The 19,953-nt window shown below is 46.2% G+C and overlaps 1 protein-coding gene across 1 annotated transcript in view; it reads left to right on the forward strand.

Annotated features, from left to right (window-relative positions):
* Nucleotides 1-3,635: 3,635 nt before the first annotated feature.
* LOC126187762 (CLIP domain-containing serine protease 14D-like) overlaps nt 3,636-19,953 on the forward strand; it is a 31,958-nt gene continuing 15,640 nt past the window's right edge. Inside the window, exons 1-3 of the mRNA XM_049929023.1 lie at nt 3,636-3,732; nt 13,694-13,960; nt 16,941-17,029. Of these exons, the coding sequence (XP_049784980.1) occupies nt 3,636-3,732; nt 13,694-13,960; nt 16,941-17,029 (453 nt within the window). The remainder of the gene's footprint in view (nt 3,733-13,693; nt 13,961-16,940; nt 17,030-19,953) is intronic.

Raw genomic sequence — 19,953 nt, forward strand, 5'->3', positions numbered from 1 at the left:
AAGATTCTGACACACGCTGACAAATATCCCTGGCATGTTTGGAATCACAACACAGGCGGTTATGGCTCTAAGCACTATGGGACTTAACATCTGAGGTCATCAGTCCCCTAGAACTTAGAACTACTTAAACCTAAGTAACCTAAGGACATCACACACATGCATGCCCGAGGCAGGATTCGAACCTGCTACCGTTAGCAGCAGCGCGGTTCCGGACTGAAGCGCCTAGAACCGCTCGGCCACAGCGGGCGGCTTGGCTACAATTGTGGCAACTATATCGCCACAGGACATAATCAAGGGGATGCAGGCCATGTGACCTCGCAGGCCGTGGAACAGGACCTCCTATCCCAATCCGGCGTTAAAGAAATACTGTACCGGTACCGCTCCACCGTATTCTACTGTACATCTCTGAATAGTACTGCGTAATGAATGGGTTTGTCGTCGATTCATACCACGTTCCGTCATGGGGCAATGTGAATACCATACAACAGAGCCACCTTATGGACAAATAGATCAAACAAAACTGCATCATAACTTCCTGGTAATCAGGCTAGTCCTCCTTCTTTCGTTGCAGGAAATAAAGAATGTACATGTAAATAAACAGTACAATACGTGTAAGCTTGCACCCATGTTGATATTCTTCACGGGTTTGCAGCCGCATCATGCCGTCGTCCAGACACAATATTTCAGCGGACCAGCTGGCCGCCATCTTCAGGTGAGTTAATGCTTGTGCACTGCCTCGCCGGAACCGAATTCCAGCCATTTTTTTTTCTTTATTGTGATTTCATTCCCCTGCCCCATACGGGCAGGGGAGGGCTGTCAGCAGCACAATCCGCCGCTCTTCAGCCGAGTGACACGACAGCTAAAACAACAATAAAATAATACATACATAAGGAGATAAAAAGGGGGAACATAAAACAGAGTAAGGAGAGAAAATGGAGGTAAAAAGACATGGACATGTAGACGTTCATGGGCGACAGTTAAAAAAGTCACCAGAAAGTTAAAAAAACACAGTTGGCGATTCTTAAAACACAGAGAAGATACTGGATGCTCATGCTCAGGTTAAAAGTTGGCCACAGTATTAAAAACACTTCGAAACAACACACTTAAAACGCACTTGGAGCACACACGGCGAAGAATAAAACAATTCCAGCCACAACGACGGAAACCTTTATACTCCAACGGGCAGAGCAGTGCGTGTGCGCGAGGTGATGGTCAGCGCCTCCTGGCGCCCAGTAGACACGCAGCGCGCCGGTGGGAGAAGACGGCGGAGACGATGAGTCGCAACAGCACTGGCTGGAAGAATCAAGTGGTCGAAAAGAAGACCGTTGTTGTTTAGTGTCGGACAAAATCGGATTCCGTATCTTACTTAGAGGTTAACCTTTATCCCTGTTAATAATATTCCTGGATAATCTAATTTCAGTGGATTCTTTAAGGGTCTCCGGAAAGGCTCAAAATCATGAAAAGTTCAATTTTTACTTTTTTGCGTTTTCTGAATCTGCAGACTATTACCTTTTAATAGATATATAATTTATTCAATTCCGAAGACTACAACTATTTTTAAATTTTTTTTGAAATGTGTTCTACATGGGCGTGACCCACTGTGGCGCTATTAAACTGCTGTCAAATGGTGTTATTATTAACGTCCGCGTTCATCAGGTACATTTTAGTGATGTGAGATAAAGTATGTGTTGTGGCTAACCTGTGATGGTTCAATATATATCGCTGGTGTGATTGTCGATTGTTTCATGTTTATTTACTCTGTCGTTATCTCGAAAATATTCGTAATTCTGTTTCTTGAGTCTCTGTTTTGTTGAAGTATAATAATGAGTAAAAGTAAAGTTATTAGAAATCCTCTGAAGGCTTTTAAGAAAAGGAGAAATGTTGGAAAGCCAAAGGTATGTGTTATTACTGTAAATAATAACATTCTAACATGGTACGAGCGATGCTTGCTTTAGACAAGGAACGCCTTCGGGCTGCAGACAGGGCTGTAAAGAGTCTAGAAATACAAGCAAGAGTAAACAGGAGGAGGAACAAGAGGAAGCTGGAGGAGGAGTTTGCAGAGGATGAAGATAATCCATCCTATGGACCTGGAATGCACTAAAAAGTTAATCCAATCTTTGTCGCTCGATTCCCAAAACTTTTATTTTCTCATACTAATTACATGTTTTCTAAGGATCTTCCAAACATATTTGTTTCAAACTTTCAGTAAATGTTACACAGTACCTTCTGCATAATTTAACACAGCCTTTTTCCAAAAAACTGTATATTTTTGAATATATAAATAAAAAAATTGCAAAAAAATGTTGCAAATTTTCATTACAATTGAAAAAAATCATCTTTAATAACTGAACTAAAATTTTGTAAAATCCCTGTGTTAAGTTATAGCCCATATTCCAATAAATAATCTGCAAAAAGTTCAACTTCCTACCTCAAATACTTTGTGAGGAAAGATGTAATTTATAAGCGTTATTTTAACATTGCAAGTATAGGGCGTTCCGGAGCCCCTTAAGAACACACTCCCAATAGCGAGGAGCAGGAGAGATCAATTGTGTCTTGTCATACATCATCCTGTGTCCTTCGTTAAGGCAGTGTTCCGCCACTGCCGACTTCCCAGGCTGGAACAACCGGGTGTGCCCATGATGTTCCACGCACCGGTTCTGAATAGTTCGAATAGTTTGACCAATATACTTATTTCCACAGTGACACGGAATTTCATAAACCCCGGGCCTCCTCAAGCCCAAATTATTTTTAACTGAGCCAAGAAGGGCTCCAGTCTTGGCCACTGGCGTAAAAACACTTTTAATATTATGTTTTCTTAAAATTCTTGAAATTTTGGATGATATACTTCCCGCAAAGCGTAAATAAGCTGGAAAACAATAGTGCTCGACAAAGCGGTAGACAAGTTTACCTCCATATCGCCAAAAGCTGGCTTCTCCGTCCCCAGGTTCTCTATCTCAAATTGTTCAGTGGAACATTCTCCATGTCCTGTTACATTATTGCACGGTCTTGCGAAAACACCCCGTACCTAGCGCCTCAAAATCTGTTAGTAGATAGCAACATCGTGAAGTAGTCTACAGAACCGCGGATAGAATAAAATAATTAAATGTGAACTGTAGACATTCGGCTCAGGTCATTCTGCATTTCAGTGTTAATTGCTCGATAAGGAAGTCGGTTGTACACGGGATATTTGTCTACGGTGTTTAGCATCGACTTCTTATGGTCCATAGATAGTCGTCACCTTCAGGTGCGAGACACGTCCTACGAAGTACAAAAAATTCCACTGTGCATAACCTGGACACGGTTCCAGAGTCTTAATCAGTGTGCCAGGGGTACATCACGTGTTCTTTTCTTTTTTCCGGTTTCCTACAGGAAGACCAATGTAATTCCTGAGAGGCGACAACGACCTGTTTGGAAAGGAAACCGCAAGGTGGTCGGTCGTCTCGAGGGGAGCCACCGGCGCGGCGTCAGCCCGCCAGGGACCCACTGCCCCCCCCCCCCTCCCCCCGTCCACCCACCGCCTCCGTCTTTCCGCCTTCCTGGTAGTCGCGGCCGCCACCGCAGGCAGGCAGCAGCGTCGGCGGCTATATAAGCGCTCCCCGGCCGCCGACTGCTGACTGCACGGACCCACACACAGGATGGCGGCCGCCGGAGCTTCTGCCGCTCGCTGTCTGCTGCTGCTGCTGCAGCTGCTGCTCCTGGCCTTCGCGTCAGCTTCTCCGTTGCTGCTCAAAGGTGAGTCCAAGCTTTCCGTTCCGGCCGGCTGATGGTGCGAGCAGGACGCACTCGCGCTACAACTGAATGATCGTCAACTGCCTGCTGTTCGCAGCGTGACTCGTGACACCAGCAATTATTTTCAGTCCGAGGCTCGGTCTTTCGTCGAAAGCAATGACCTCTTTTACTCTTCTGCTGCCCTGTTACGCCTAACGCTCTGAGGAATTTCTTTGAGGCTTTACTCCCTCAGGTTTTTACGATCCCTCTCGCCCATAAAGGCCCGTCCACACGCAACGATCTGTCTGCGCACATCACATCTGCGCAGACAGATCGTTGCGTGTGGACAGAAGATTTGCACCAACCTGAGGTGTGTGCAAACCTGGAAGTTGGAGTTGGAGGTTTGAGCGAAACCTCTCAAATCTGTGGGTTCAAACCACATCTGCGCAGACAAGTTGGAGCGTGTGGACAGGAGATCGCCGCAAATCTGGCGCGAAACAGCTGTTTCTCAGAAACAAAGTAAACCATAGCTCATTGGCCATGTAGGTATATAATCGCTAATAATATAGGCCTACTGTGTTTCAAACACGTCTACAACACCAAAAATGTTATCTGTAACTTGACAGACTTAATTTACTTGACTTTCCTTCATGAACTCATCCTTCAGGACAGCGTAAATAGCTTCACATGTGTTGGGTATTATTTCACTCAACGCTTGTTTCGATATTGCAGTTGAAAATTCCAAATCCGTGTAGCTCCTTCCAGTTGCTAGGAATCTTAATGTTACCGCCAGCCGTTCCTGAGGAGAAATTGCCCTTCTCATACAAGTATTTTTTCTCATAATATGAGGGTTTACAAGCTTTAAGAGATAATTATAAGTTTCGACATCCATCCGCAAATAATTTCGACAGTCGTTAGGTTCGCCCTGCAACTCTCGCAGTAAATTTACGTGAGAAAACTGCTTTCGCTTCAGCAGCCACTGTCTACACCATTCTGACCGCTTTCTCTGTAACCTGCAGTTGGTCTGAATGTTTTTTGCAACATAAGTTGCGAACACTGGCCACAACAGGACTTCCTCCATTTCTATATTTCAAAATAACTGAATTAAATGTTTGACGTTTACGGGGATCGTAGTCTCTTGCCACTGATATTTCTTTTCTACACCGACAGATGGCAGGCGAGTAGTAGATTGGGGTTTGTGTCGTGTGAACACACCACATTTGCAGCGATCTTTTGCATGTACAGACATCTGCGCCAATGTCTGCGCAGACAGATCGTTGCGTGTGGACCGGGCTTAAGACAGTGGTTGTTCCTCTCTTCACTAGACCTCTTCACTGCCACCTCCGCCAACAGTGGTGTGCCAGAGGTATTCCTCATGCCGAAGCCATTAAAGGGGCCTGTTTTTGGTGTACGGAAGGTGTTTTATTTCCCTCGAACCCTCCAGACAAGTCCGGCCCGCCACTGGAGACGCGACCGATAGGAGACCAGCCACGCCCCCCCCTCCCCCCCCCTCCCCCCTGCAACAGCCCCCTGAGAAATCCTGACGATGATGCGTAACACCAGCAGCTTTCTGATCTCTAATATCCTGTTGGAGAATACTGCTTCATATATAAGTGACATACAAATTTGTTACTCTTATAACAATGATGACGAGCGGAAGTTATTTGGCGACAACGTTAAGCTTTGCCGACAACTATGAGTTCAAATCAACGTCCAAATACTTCAAGACAACAAAACAATCGTTAGGGTTTTCTGTCCACCCGTCAATATCTCACTCCCCTCTCCTCTCCTCCCTCCTTCCACCTATTTAAGGTATACAGACAATTTACAAATAATGAGGACTGTAGAACGCGCTTGACTTTGGACAATCGGTCCCTTAGGGACTACGGCAGTGTGTTAACCCGGACTCTGTAAAATTTTTCTGGGTTTGTGACCGCATTGTCAATATGTAAAACTACTGACCTTTCGCCCACTGTTGCAAGTGATATTCCACAGGGTGTTTTTGTTTACTCGTGAATGGGAAAACTGTTTCTTATGTACTTGCAGACATGGCTGTTATCTAATTGTGATAGGCTGTTAACGATGGAACTTCTAACATGTCTCTCCTCCATAGAGGATGGAGGAGAGGGATGTTCCATCCTTATATAAGAAGCAAAGTTTTCTCATTCAGCAGTGAACAAAGACACCCTGAAGAGGGGTCACTTGCAACAGAGGCCGGAACGTCGGTAGTTTTACATACTATCAATGCGGTCACAAATCCAGGAAAATTTTATTGACTGCGACAGTGGCCGTGGAATCCTACGTTTATATTTACCCAGACTAGTTTTTCATGTAACTGAAACGTGTTTCTTGATCTGTATGACCCTCTCGATTAAGAGTAGCTCCATCCTGTATCCAAGTCGGCGTAGGACGGAAGTATTGAAAGCAAGCCTCGTACGGATTCCGTTGTCTCGTCTTTTCCAAACAAAATGCAGTTTTCTCCTTTAAGTACGTACACGATTGTGCTTGTGAAGCTTAGTTGTGGACATTACTATCGTAAAAGGAAACCGTCGTAGTAGAGGAAACCGAATGTAGATCCTCTATTGTGTAGTAAAACACCACTGACCAAACAGATATTGTTTCTTCGTCTCCGACATACGTCTGCTGCCGTTCTGTACTATGCAAGGTGCGTACGTGACACTTATCGGGATCTCTAACTGCACACAGCTTGATTACTAATGAGCATGACGTCACACCTGTGGCGACTGTGTCGAAACTGAATTCAGATTTTAACGGAAGATGGAGATACATGTTCAGAAAAGAGTTATTGGGTATGCACGTAACTGTTCGATCTTCGGTCATCGGTCAACGGCGCTAATGATATTTCGCCTCGAGTTTCTGATTCCGTACCTTTCACAGGCCATTTACCTCAGAGGAAGTACATTGATGATGCACTCCTGCAAAAAACGCTCTCAATCACTGTTATTAGTGTTTAGCGGTATTTGTGTACTACTTCTTGTCAACTAAAATAAAGACTACTTAGTCAAATAACTAGGGTTGTGGTGCGGTTTGACAATTCAGATTAGTGCATCTAATTAAAATTCACTTGAGCCTACTGCTGTTCACCTCGGAAAACACTTAGTACGATGAATTACCGAAATATCGGACGTTCCGGCCGTGTTGCAGTAGCCTTTCTCAGGGCACGGAGTAATTAGTCTCTGTCGCAAGGAAAGTCTCCGCAGCACGGCTGAGACGTTGCTTATTTCAGTGATTCCGCGTGCTAAATGTTTCACGAGGTGACACGGCTGTACACTCGGGTTGATTTTAATGCGACTGGCAACAGATGCGGAGATCTACGTATCTGTACTGTCTGTTTACATTTGTGTTACTATACAGTGTGATGGAAAACAGGTTGCTAATAACGTCAGGATACGGCGCGCCTAGTAGAGCAAAATTTTACGAATAAGCTCTGTTCAGGAGTCCGGCGTGGTGGAGCTGCGGCCATAAGAAACGGCGAATAGCGGTGATCGCTGGGCACTTTTTCCCGGCTAAGTGGGGTGTGTCCGGACGTGCCCCAGCAGTGAGGTTTTGTCCGACTGAGCTGCCAGCGAGCTATGTTGCGACATCTGCCAGCGAGCTATGTTGCGACATCGGGGTGCTTTCAACGTAGCTGCCTTAATGGTCCAGCGTCTGCTCAGTTGAAACCTACATCTACATCTACATCTACATCCATACTCCGCAAGCCACCTGACGGTGTGTGGCGGAGGGTACCTTGAGTACCTCTATCGGTTCTCCCTTCTATTCCAGTCTCGAATTGTTCGTAGAATGAAGGATTGTCGGTATGCTTCTGTGTGGGCTCTAATCTCTCTGATTTTATCCTCATGGTCTCTTCGCGAGATATACGTAGGAGGGAGCAATATACTGCTTGACTCTTTGGTGAAGGTATGTTCTCGAAACTTTGACAAAAGCCCGTACCGAGCTACTGAGCGTCTCTCCTGCAGAGTCTTCCACTGGAGTTTATCTATCATCTCCGTAACGCTTTCGCGATTACTGAATGATCCTGTAACGAAGCGCGCTGCTCTCCGTTGGATCTTCTCTATATCTTCTATCAACCCTATCTGGTACGGATCCCACACTGCTGAGCAGTATTCAAGCAGTGGGCGAACAAGCGTACTGTAACCTACTTCCTTTGTTTTCGGATTGCATTTCCTCACAGGCTTCAGTAGAGTAATCGGAAGTGCGCTCTTTCGTACAGCAGATATTAGCTGAAGAATTTGCATTGAACGCACACACTTTCTGACTCCGGTTGCTGCTTGGCTGTCGTCTTGTGATCGTAGCTCCGTAATGGTTCACTCGTGATCTTTGGTCCTCTCGACTCCAGGCCCCTCGGCTGCCCCTGACCTTTTTACCAGATTGTTGCGCTCTACCTAGTTTCGTGTGTGTGTGTGTGTGTGTGTGTGTGTGTGTGTGTGTGTGTGTGTGTGTGTGGATACGGGAAGATTTCAGATAGATTACAACATGGTCAGACAGAGATTCCGAAATCAGACCCAGGAGCAGATACAGACTCAGATCACAATGTAGTAGTGACGAAGAGTAGGCTGAAGACATTAGTCAGGAAGAATCAATACGCAAACAAGTGGGATACGAAGTACTAAGAAATGACGAGATGCGGTTGAAGTTCTCGAAGGCTGTAGATACAGCAATAAATAATAGTCCAGTAGGCAGTACAGTTGAAGGGGAATGGATATTTCTAAAAAGCGAAATCACAGAAAGTTTGAAAGAAAAACATAGGTATACAGATGGTAACTGCAAAAAAGCCTTGGGTAGCAGAAGAAATAGTTTAGGTGATCGACGAAAGAAAGAGGTCAAAAACGTTCAGGGAAATGCAGGAATACAGAAATACAAGTTGCTGAGGAATGAAATAAACAGGAAGGGCAGGGAAGCTAACAGAAAAGGGCTGCATGAAAAATGTGAAGATATTGAAAATGAAATGATTTGGAAGGGCGGACTCAGCATTCAGAAAAGTCAAAACAACCTTCGGTGAAATTAAAAGCAAGGTTGGTAACACTAAGAGTGCAACGGAAGATCCATTGTTAAATGAAGAGGAGAGAGCGGATAGGTGGAAAGAGTACATTGAAGGCCTCTTTGAGGGGAAAGATTTGTCTGATGTGATAGAAGAAGAAACAGAAGCCGATTTAGAAGAGATAGGGGTCCAGTATTAGAATCAGAATTTAAGAGACCTTTGGAGGACTTAACGTCAAATAAGGCAGAAGGGATCGACAACATTCCTTTAGAATTTCTAAAGTTATTGGGGGATTGGCAACAAAACGTCTGTTCACGTTGGTGTGTAGAATGCATGAATTTGGTAATATACCGTCTCACTTTCGGAAAAATATCATCCACACAATTCCGAAGACTGCGAGCTGATAAGTGCGAGAATTATCGCACAATCAGCTTAACAGCTCATGCATCAAAGTTGCTGACAACAATAATATACAGAAGAATGGAAAAGAAAATTGAGGATGTGTTAGATGATAATCAGTTTGGCTTTAGAAAAGATAAAGGCACCAGAGAGAATTCTGACGTTGCGGTTGATAATGAAACAAAGACTAAAGTAAATTCAAGACACGTTCATAGGATTTTTCGACCTGGAAAAAGCGTTCGACAATGTAAGGTGGTGCAAGATGTTCGAAATTCTGAGAAAAATAGGGGTTAGCTATAGGGAGAGACCAGTAATATACAATATGTACAAGAACCAAGAGGGAATAATAAGAACGAAGTGCTTGGATTGAAAATGGTGTAAGATTGGGATATAGTCTTTCGCCCCTACTGATCAATTTGTACAACGAAGAAGCAATAACGGAAACAAAAGAAAGGCTCAGGAGTGGAAATAAAATTCAAGGTGAAAGGGTATCAAAGATACGATTCGCTGATGTCATTCTATACTGAGTGAAAGTGAAGAAGAATTACATGATACGCTGAATGGAACGGACAGTCTAATGAGTACAGAATATGGATTGAGAGTAAATCGAAGAAAGACGAAAGTAATGAGAATTAACAGAAATGAGAACAGCGAGAAAGTTAACATCAGGATTGATGGTCATCAAGTAGATGAAGTTAAGGAATTTTGCTACCTAGGCAGCAAAATAACCAATACGGACGGGGAAAGGTCATCAAAAGCAGAGTAGCGCTGGAAAAATGGGCATTTCTGGCCGAGAGAATTCTATTAGTATCAAACTGGTGGAGTGATAAGGTAAGGAATGAGTAGGTTCTGAGCAGAATTGGAAAAGAAAGGAATATGTGGAAAACACTGACAAGGAGAAGGGACATGATGATAGGACATCTGTTAAGACATCGCGGACTGACTTGCATGGTACTAGATCCCTGTAGAGGTCAAAAACTGTAGAGGAAGATACGGACTGCAATACATCCAGCATATTATTGCTGACGTAGGTTGCAAGTGCTACTCTGAGATGAAGAGGCTGGCGCGGGAGAGAAGTTCGTGGCGGGCCGCATCAAACCAGTCAGAAGAATGATGACTCAGAAAAAAAAAAACGTACGTAACTAGGGGGGAGGGCTCGTAGCCCGTAGCCCGTAGCCCGTAGCCCTACTAAAGGTGTTAGTTTTTGTTGGATTCAGGTCCTGGAGGGTGAGGGGGAGGAGGGGGGACTCGATGATTGCAGGAGGGATCCGTACTAGATGCCAACGTTGGGGAGCAGTAGAGGCAGCATGTTCCAGGAGTCGGGTCGTGCGCCTGAGTTCATCGATAGTGTGGAGGAATTTCTGCGATCATAAGTATTGTGATCGGAGATGCGTGAACAGTTCGGCGTGAAGGTCGGCATTCAGGACCCATCTTGGAGCTCCTAAGAAGACGGGAAGGCAACTGTTTTGAATGCGTTGGAGTGGCCGAAGATTCGATAGGCTGGTAGTTCCCCAAATGGAGCAGCCATACAGAACTGCAGATGAAACTGTCGCTCTATATAGTCAAAGCTTCGTTCGAACGTTCATCTGAGAACTGCTCAACAACGGGTACAATTGGTGTAGGAAGTATAATAACTGAATCCACTTGTTGAGGATGTGACGTCTGAATAGGAGTTTGCTATCTGAGGTCACCCCCAATAATTTTTTTTCGTTCATCCATGCAAGTTCTTGATGGCGAAGAGTAGGCCTGTCCGGCACGTCGGGACGTTTGGGGGAGGAGAGGATGGCCTCAGTGTTGTCGGCCTTGATACGAATGTCATTATCTGATGCCCACAGTTCCGTCAGCGTGGGTTGACGTTGCAGTCTCACCACAGCTGCAGTCATCCGCCGGCTACAGTGTCATCCGGAAACTGAGTTGGGACGGCCTGGGGCAGGACGGGTAGGTTTGGGGATACGAGCGAGCCCTACGGGACACCTTCCTGTAGACGTCTGACGCTGGAGCGTTGCCCATCGATGTGAACCGTTATCTGTCGGCGTTGGAGAAAACTGCCAATCGTACGGGGACAATAGATGTGCAGCTCTTGCAGTTTCATCGAGAGCTTCAGTCCAAACGAGGACATCAGCTTTTTCTATGTCTAAAAATATGGCCACTGTAGAATTTGAAACGTTCGTATTACACGCGATGTACTCCGTTACTGGCAGTAGTTGGAGTTCAGCTAAAAGCGTAGGCTGGAAGGCAGGCTGACCTGGCCTAATGATGTCCCGATCGTGGATAAATGGTCTCATGCGGCCCAAAATGAGGTTCAAAAATGTTCAAATGTGTGTGAAATCTTATGGGACTCAACTGCTAAGGTCGTCAGTCCCTAAGCTTACAAACTACATAACCTAAATTATCCTAAGGACAAACACACACACCCTCGTGGACGATTTTACCATCTATTGCAGCGCTCAGCGTACATGTTTCCTGGAGCGCTGTCTTCAGCGTTCTCTTGACCGTCTTTACTCTTGGAGTGTCGCCAATGGCTTCCGTTTTTCTGCCGAGAAGACGGTCTGTATTAACTTCTGGCGCTGCAAAGAGTTTCTCCCACCGTCCTTACGACTCGGTCCCGTTGCTCTCCCATTCGTGGAGACAACAAAATTTTTAGGTCTTACATTTGACAGGAAACTTAGCTGGTCTCCACATGTGTCATATTTGGCTGCCCGTTGTACCCGTTCTCTAAATGTCCTCCGTGTTCTCAGTGGTATGTCGTGGGGAGCGGATCGAACCGTCCTACTTCGTCTATATCGGTCGATCGTCCGCTCCAAGTTGGATTATGGGAGCTTCGTATACTCCTCTGCACGGCCATCCATCTTACGCCGCCTCAACTCCATACAACATCGGGGTTTACGTCTTGCGATCGGAGCGTTTTGTACTAGTCCCGTCGAGAGTCTTCATGCTGACGCTGGTGAATTGCCACTCACCTATCGGCGCGATATACTGCTTTGTCGGTATGCCTGTCGGCTACCGTCAATGCCCGACCACCCGTCTTATCGTTCCTTTTTTGACGACTCGCTCGACCGTCAATACGGGTTGTATGTCTCTGCCCTGCTACCCCTGGAGTTCGCTTTCGTCGCCTTCTTCAACACCTTAATTTTTCACTCCCTGCAACCTTTCGAGTGGGCGAGAGCCACACGCCACCTTGGCTCCAGGCTCAGGTTCGCGTTCACCTTGACCTCAGCTCGCTCCCCGGTTCGGTCTACCACTCCCACTCCCGTTTTGTCGAACTTCGAACGAAGTTCATTAATATGACCTTCATTTATACAGATGGCTCTAAGACCAATGACGGGGTCGGATGTTCTTTTATTGTCGGGGCACAAAGTTTCAAATACCGGCTCCATGGCCATTGTTCGGTCTTCACAGCTGAGCTCTTTGCCCTCTACCAGGCTGTTCTTTACATCTGCCGCCACCGACATTCTGCTTATGTCATCTGCTCCGATTCCCTGAGCGCCATCCAGAGCCTCAGTGATCCGTATCCGGTTCACCCTTTCGTGCACCGGATCCAACGCTCTCTTCAGCAGCTGGTGGACGTCGGTTCTCCGGTTAGCTTTATGTGGGTTCCTGGCCGTGACGGTATCCCTGGGAACGAAGCTGCAGATGCAGCGGCGAAGGCTGCGGTCCTCCAGCCTCGGACAGCTTCTTGTTGTGTCCCTACGTCAGATTGTAGCAGGGTCATTTGTCGGCGCATTTTATCGCTGTGGCATGCCGATTGGGCTCCACTTACAGACAACAAGCTTCGGGCCTTGAAACCTCTTCCCGCGGCTTGGACGTCCTCCTCCCGCCCTTCTCGGCGGGAGGAGGTCGTTTTGGCCCGGTTACGAATTGGCCAATGCCGGTTCAGCCATCGCCATCTGCTGACGGCTGCGCCGGCGCCGTTCTGCCCATGTGGGCAGTTGCTGACGGTCCGCCACATTTTAACGTCCTGCCCGGATTTTAACACACTGCGTCTTGATCTTGGCCTGCCCTGTAGTCTGGATGCCATTTTAGCGGATGACCCACGAGCAGCTGCTCGCGTTCTTCATTTTATCAACTTGACCAACCTCTCTAAGGACCTTTGATTATGCTGTTTTTTTTTAAATCCTATGCCTGTCAGTCTGTCTTTTATCGTGTTTTCCCTTTTAGTTGCTGTTTTCAACTTGTGCCTGGCGGTGCATTCGTAACGTAGTCTGGGCGCTAATGACCATTGAAGTTTTGCGCCCTAGAACCACAAAAAAAAGAAAAACCCATGCCAGAGGGAGGATTCGAACCTCCGCCGGGACTAGCCGCACAGACCATGACTGCAGCCCCTAAGACAGCTCGGGTAATCCCGCGCGACCAAAATGAGGTGTTACAGCAACTTCCATGAGGTGGCAAGTAGTCTGACAGGACGGTAGTTAGGAGGTAGACTATTGTCAGGTTCCGGGATCGGGGTGATTGGCGCGACCTTCCACGCACACAGTAAGTAGCCCTGTACCTGGTGTGGTAGCGGAACACCTGTACGTGAACAGCTCCCCCCTGCGCCGCCACGCCGCACTGTCTCCTGCAAGGCGCCGCCCCGTGTGTCCGCAGAGGGCGACGCCTGCCGGGACGGCTCGTCGGCGGGCAGGTGCCTGCGCGTGCGCCGCTGCGGGCCCGCGCTGCACGCCATCCGGCGGGGGCGGCAGCCGCCCCCGCGCTGTGGCTTCTCGGGCCTCGAAGAGGTCGTCTGCTGCGCCGACGTCGCAGGCCGCGAGGGCGACGCCGCCGACCTCGCCGACGCCGGCGCCAGCAACGACATCGCGGCGGACGACGGCGCCGGCGCCGGCGCGGCCGCCACCGAACGGCCCAGTGCAGCAGGTAAATCCCCACTCTCTCCTCCTGTTTTCCAGGCAAAGTGTACACAGTGTGTCACCACTTCCTTTCTGTGTCAGCAAACATTCCATTCACTGCTGTTTGGGTGCGTAGACTGGAAACTGCTCCTTTTCCACCTTGTAACACATACTAGCTAAGTAACCATTGTTTCCAAGTATGTACAGGGCTATTACAAATGATTGAAGCGATTTCATAAATTCACTGTCGCTCCATTCATTGACATATGGTCACGACACACTACAGATACGTAGAAAAACTCATAAAGTTTTGTTCGGCTGAAGCCGCACTTCAGGTTTCTGACGCCAGAGCGCTCGAGAGCGCAGTGAGACAAAATGGCGACAGGAGCCGAGAAAGCGTATGTCGTGCTTGAAATGCACTCACATCAGTCAGTCATAACAGTGCAACGACACTTCAGGACGAAGTTCAACAAAGGTCCACCAACTGCTAACTCCATTCGGCGATGGTATGCGCAGTTTAAAGCTTCTGGATGCCTCTGTAAGGGGAAATCAACGGGTCGGCCTGCAGTGAGCGAAGAAACGGTTGAACGCGTGCGGGCAAGTTTCACGCGTAGCCCGCGGAAAATTGGCTCATGCCACAACTGGAGACCGACAGCGCCGACTTCATCTTTCAACAGGATGGTGCTCCACCGCACTTCCATCATGATGTTCGGCATTTCTTAAACAGGAGATTGGAAAACCGATGGATCGGTCGTGGTGGAGATCATGATCAGCAATTCGTGTCATGGCCTCTACGCTCTCCCGACTTAATCCCATGCGATTTCTTTCTGTGGGGTTATGTGAAAGATTCAGTGTTTAAACCTCCTCTATCAAGAAACGTGCCAGAACTGCGAGCTCGCATCAACGATGCTTTCGAACTCATTGATGGGGACATGCTGCGCCGAGTGTGGGAGGAACTTGATTATCGGATTGATGTCTGCCGAATCACTAAAGGGGCACATATCGAACATTTGTGAATGCCTAAAAAAACTTTTTGAGTTTTTGTATGTGTGTGCAAAGCATTTTGAAAATATCTCAAATAATAAAGTTATTGTAGAGCTGTGAAATCGCTTCAATCATTTGTAATAACCCTGTATTTATTCCAATCTTCTCTACGTCCATTTCCCCCTTATAACTTTCTCTGTCCGTCTTCTCCTGCCTCCTCCCTCAGTCCATCTCCTCCTCCCCCGCACCCCCTCTGACCACCTCTTCCTTCTTCTCTGTTCACCACCTCCTCCTGTTCCCTGTAAGTCAATTTCCCCCTCCCCCTTCCATCCCCTCATCACCCCTCTAGCTGACCCAACCTCTCTTTCTCCATCTCTTCCTCTCCCTCTCTCTGTCCACCTCCTCCTTCATAGTTCTCTGTCCATCCCCTCATCTTCCCTTCCTCTGTAAGTCTCCTTTCTTCCCCTTTCTCTATCCATCTCCTCCTCTTCTCTGTACCTCCCCTTCTGCCCTCCCCCCACACTCTGTCCATCTCTTCCTCCTTCCTCTCTCTCTCTCTCTCCATCTCCTCATCTTTCCTTGCCTTATACACTTAATTTGAAGTATGGAACTGTGATTTATTACAGATATACAGAACGTAAATTATTTACAAGTATGTCCAACCAGTATGGACCCAGATGCCTATCTTCAGCGGCCGTTCTTAAGTCCAGTGTGCATGCAATGGGTTATATAATCTAGATGCGCAAGGTCAAACCAAATTGTGTTAGCGTGAACATGTCATAGGTACATAGTAACCGCAGATGTATCCAATGATAGAGATTATACAATTCAACTACGTGTTCTCACAGTAGTTATATGTAATACATGAATTAACTGCTGAAAACTTGTTGAGTTCAACAAGTAACAGAATGTGGCAACGTCTACATAAGGCTGTACGTACTCTGCATATACACATTAACGCTGGTATTACTTTTTTTATTGCGTATAGCCAAATGAAGGAATAGAATGTTCATACAAAAAAAACTAAAATTGCTAAAACTATTGCTCTTTGTTCTCAGTAAGGGGCAGAGTTCTGTATTACTTGCGAATAAACATCTTTATCGCAGCTTTTGTCGACTTCTGAATAGCAGCGACGCTATTCAAACTTATACTAATTGCACAGCGTCACATACACAAAACACTAAACACTAAATCCTGTCAATGAGAGAACGGTCCTCAATACACCACGCGCAGCCACCCAAAACTATACTAGTAAGAACGAGAATTCTCAGAAACGTATGTTTTACTTTATGTATGTGAACTGAATAATTACCCACGGTGATGGAGCACTTTATGTTAGATTTAAATTGACACTGGGTACTTACGCAACAAGATTTGAAACAGAATTAAATTATTTTCTTTCAAGATTCGATACTGCTTTCGATATTCTTTCCCTTCAAATGGTTCAAATGGCTCTGAGCACTATGGGACTTAACACCTGAGGTCATCAGTCCCCTAGACTTAGAACTACTTAAACCTAACTAACCTGAGGACATCACACACATCCATGCCCGAGGCAGGATTCGAACCTGCGACCGTAGCAGTCGCGCGGTTCCGGACTGAAGCGCCTAGAATCGCTCGGCTACCGCGGCCGGCTCTTTTCCTTCGGTTTGATATTTTTCTTATTATATTCGTGAAACTTACTAAAGCACAAAACGTTTCATGCAAAGGTATTCTCCGTAGCATGTCGTTTCGAAACTCAGGAATCTGTTATGTAGTCCACTGAATGCCGACTGATACGAATATGAATGCTACAGATGTAGGTTTACGATATAACCCCTACCTGCTGTGGCTACACGAGCCAAACGTAATGTGAGGAACATTACAAGCGACAGTTGCATGTCACATACACATAATATACACTACATTAGCCATCACTCTATCAAGATCAATACCGTTCTACAAAACGTAAGTGCGTGTTACGCAAAATACTACTGTCTTGTTCCAGTAAGTGTTCACTAAGGTTTTCTCTCCCTCGTTTACAGCCTGTGGTATCTACAAAAACCAGTGGAGCGGCCCAGACGACTACATCTTGGGCGGAAAAGCGGCCGGTGTTGGAGAGTTTCCACACATGGTAAGTCTTCTAGGAGTACAGATGCAAATTAGTGGTTCTGAAATATAGTGTGAGAGGGGAAAAAAGTTTAGATCTTCCTCCACGATCATATTATGAACCTGCATGGTGTATTAGGTTTTAGTGGATATTCGTAGCTCGCAATGAGTCATCAAGCGTGCAGTGTCATCTATCTTCCAGCATCGTGTGGATGACTGCCACAAGCGCTCATTGGTTGTAGAGTTGTCACACACCATTGAAACGCCCGCTAAACCCGCTGGGAGGAACAGGTAACAGGATTGTGGAAAGGGCCAAGGGATGAGGTCAGTCTCTGCTTCTAATGGTCATTTATTGTAATTTAATAACCTTTACAACTGTAAGTAGGCTATGTAAGTAGGCTGTTTAGGTTCTTGTATTGGTAACGCCGCCGCCACGTAGCGCTCTCTGTATGAAAATCACTGGCTGTGCTGTGTGCAGTCTGCGGCTAGTTTGCATTGTTGTCCGCCATTGTAGTGTTGGGCAGCGGCAGCTGGATGTGAACAGCGCGTAGCGTTGCGCAGTTGGAGGTGAGCCGCCAGCAGTGGTGGATGTGGGGAGAGAGATGGCGGAGTTTTGAAATTTGTAATACTGGATGGCATGAACTGCTATATATATTATGATTATTAAGGTAAATACATTGTTTGTTCTCTATTACAATCTTTCATTTGCTAACTATGCCTATCAGTAGTTAGTGCCTTCCGTAGTTTGAATCTTTTATTTAGCTGGCAGTAGTGGCGCTCGCTGTATTGCAGTAGTTCGAGTAATGAAGATTTTTGTGAGGTAAGTGATTTGTGAAAGGTATAGGTTAATGTTAGTCAGGGCCATTCTTTTGTAGGGATTATTGAAAGTCAGACTGCGCTGCGCTAAAAATATTGTGTGTCAGTTTCAGCACAGTCTTGTATAATTGTTCAAAGGGGACGTTTCACAACCAAAGCGGCACATAGGCAAATCTTTACCAAATGTAACTCTTACACGGCGAAAGGCATCCAACAAGAAATCTTAACAAGATAAAAATCCAATTAAGATAACAATAAAATAATTCGAAATAACATACGCAAAGTGCAATACAAATGTCTGAGGGCCACAATTAAATTCCAAAATTTTAGAATATATTACCATAGACCTTCAAGAGCAGAAGGGCAACAAGAAATCTTAAAAAAATAAAAAATCCAGTTAAGATAGCAATAAAATAATTTAAAACCCAAAAAGCAACGTCTGCAAGGTGCAACACAAATGGCTGAGGGTCACAATTAAATTTCAAAACTTCAGAATGTATTACCATAGACCTTTAAAGGCAGAAGGCCAGCATATTTAACAACAAGAAATCTAAAAAAATCAACAAGATAAAAATCCATTCAAGATAGCAATAAAATAATTTAAAGAAGCGACGTATGCAAGGTGCAATACCAATGGCTGAGGGCCACAATTAAACTTCAAAATTTTAAAATATGTTACCATAATCTTTAAAGGCCAAAAACCACAGTGTTTAAGTTTGAAAGATAAATTTAAATATTAATTTTGCAAAATTTTAAGAGAAAAAATAAATCACCATAAGCCTAAAATTTTAAATAGCAGACAACAGATAATTAAACACCGGTGGCACTCAGAAGGCCTCCAGGGAGGTCGGTCTGCCCTCATTCACTCAGGCGAGACAGGTGGTGAACTGTACCTGATCCGTTGGAACCCAGCCACGGACCAACCAACACAACGACTTGCTTCCGGTCAATCAGTGTATGAGAACTCAAACCGGAAATGTTACAGACGTGATAATCCACAATGGAGTATGTATTAGCTGTCAAAATTACACACCATGTTGCACAGCGACAACAGGTGAGAAAAGGGCACTGCCTGAAATTACGTTAGTGGCCAGGGCAGGTAACCGAAACACTAACGGCCACAAGACAGAAAATTCCGCTGGTGCGCTCAAATCGTAATCGACCAAAATAGTTAATTGCACCGCATGGCGGCTAAATCTTAGCAGTAGAACCACTCGGTGTTGCTCACCAGTAAACCTCCGCAACAGCAAACCACCGAAGCGAAGCACCACAACATGAATAGAAGTGGCTTGGGTAGTTGAAACCACCACTCAACTTTGACGTCCTGGGTCGGTGAACCACGAAGCTCGTAGCGATCGGACAGCTCCACACACGCTCCGACACTGTGCAGGGGCTGCCAGCGGCCCCAGCCGAATGCACCGGGCGGAGATAACTTCCCTCGTCCGCAACAACCGACCGACTCCCTCCAGACCCACTTGCCGGAAACTATATGCACCAAGCCAAAGATGATACACGGCGCAAATATCGATACACATCACTGCTGCCACACGTAGAAGGAAGAAGAACCACAATGTAACCACGACAAGGGCGGGAAACCAAACACAGACAGACAGCGAAGTTCACGAAAACGAATAGTTGGGAGAGACCACGGCTCAACCATCACCGAAATTAGACGAGGCCTGCAGAAACAAGTGAAAACCAGGAGGCCGCCGATCCAACGTCCTTATGCGATGGACACATCAGCATCAATTGTAGCTGTAAGGGATGCCGCAAGGAAGTTTGGGGTCTTACTCAGGATGGTGATGCATGGTGTGCTGATAAGGAATAGAATGCCACCACTTGCCGTCCACTAAAAATGTGGACGAAAATGTACATCAGCAGGCTCGAGCGAGCTGCCTGAGAATCGGTCGCGACAGAGCCAGTGCACGGGGCCGAACGAGGTGGTTCAGAGGTTACAACACTGGACGAAAAGATTAAGCTTAAACTGTCGGCGAGGCTACCAGGTTCTCCGCACAGTTGGATGATTGCATCAGCAACAGCACGGAAGGTTCCCTTCTCCCATTTTGTCCGTTCCCAGCTAGTGCTGTTTCCAGTTTCCTCGATGATGGAACGTTACACTCTAACCTTCCTACC

This window comes from Schistocerca cancellata, chromosome 5 (genome assembly GCF_023864275.1).
Source record: "Schistocerca cancellata isolate TAMUIC-IGC-003103 chromosome 5, iqSchCanc2.1, whole genome shotgun sequence".
Lineage (NCBI taxonomy): Eukaryota > Metazoa > Arthropoda > Insecta > Orthoptera > Acrididae > Schistocerca > Schistocerca cancellata.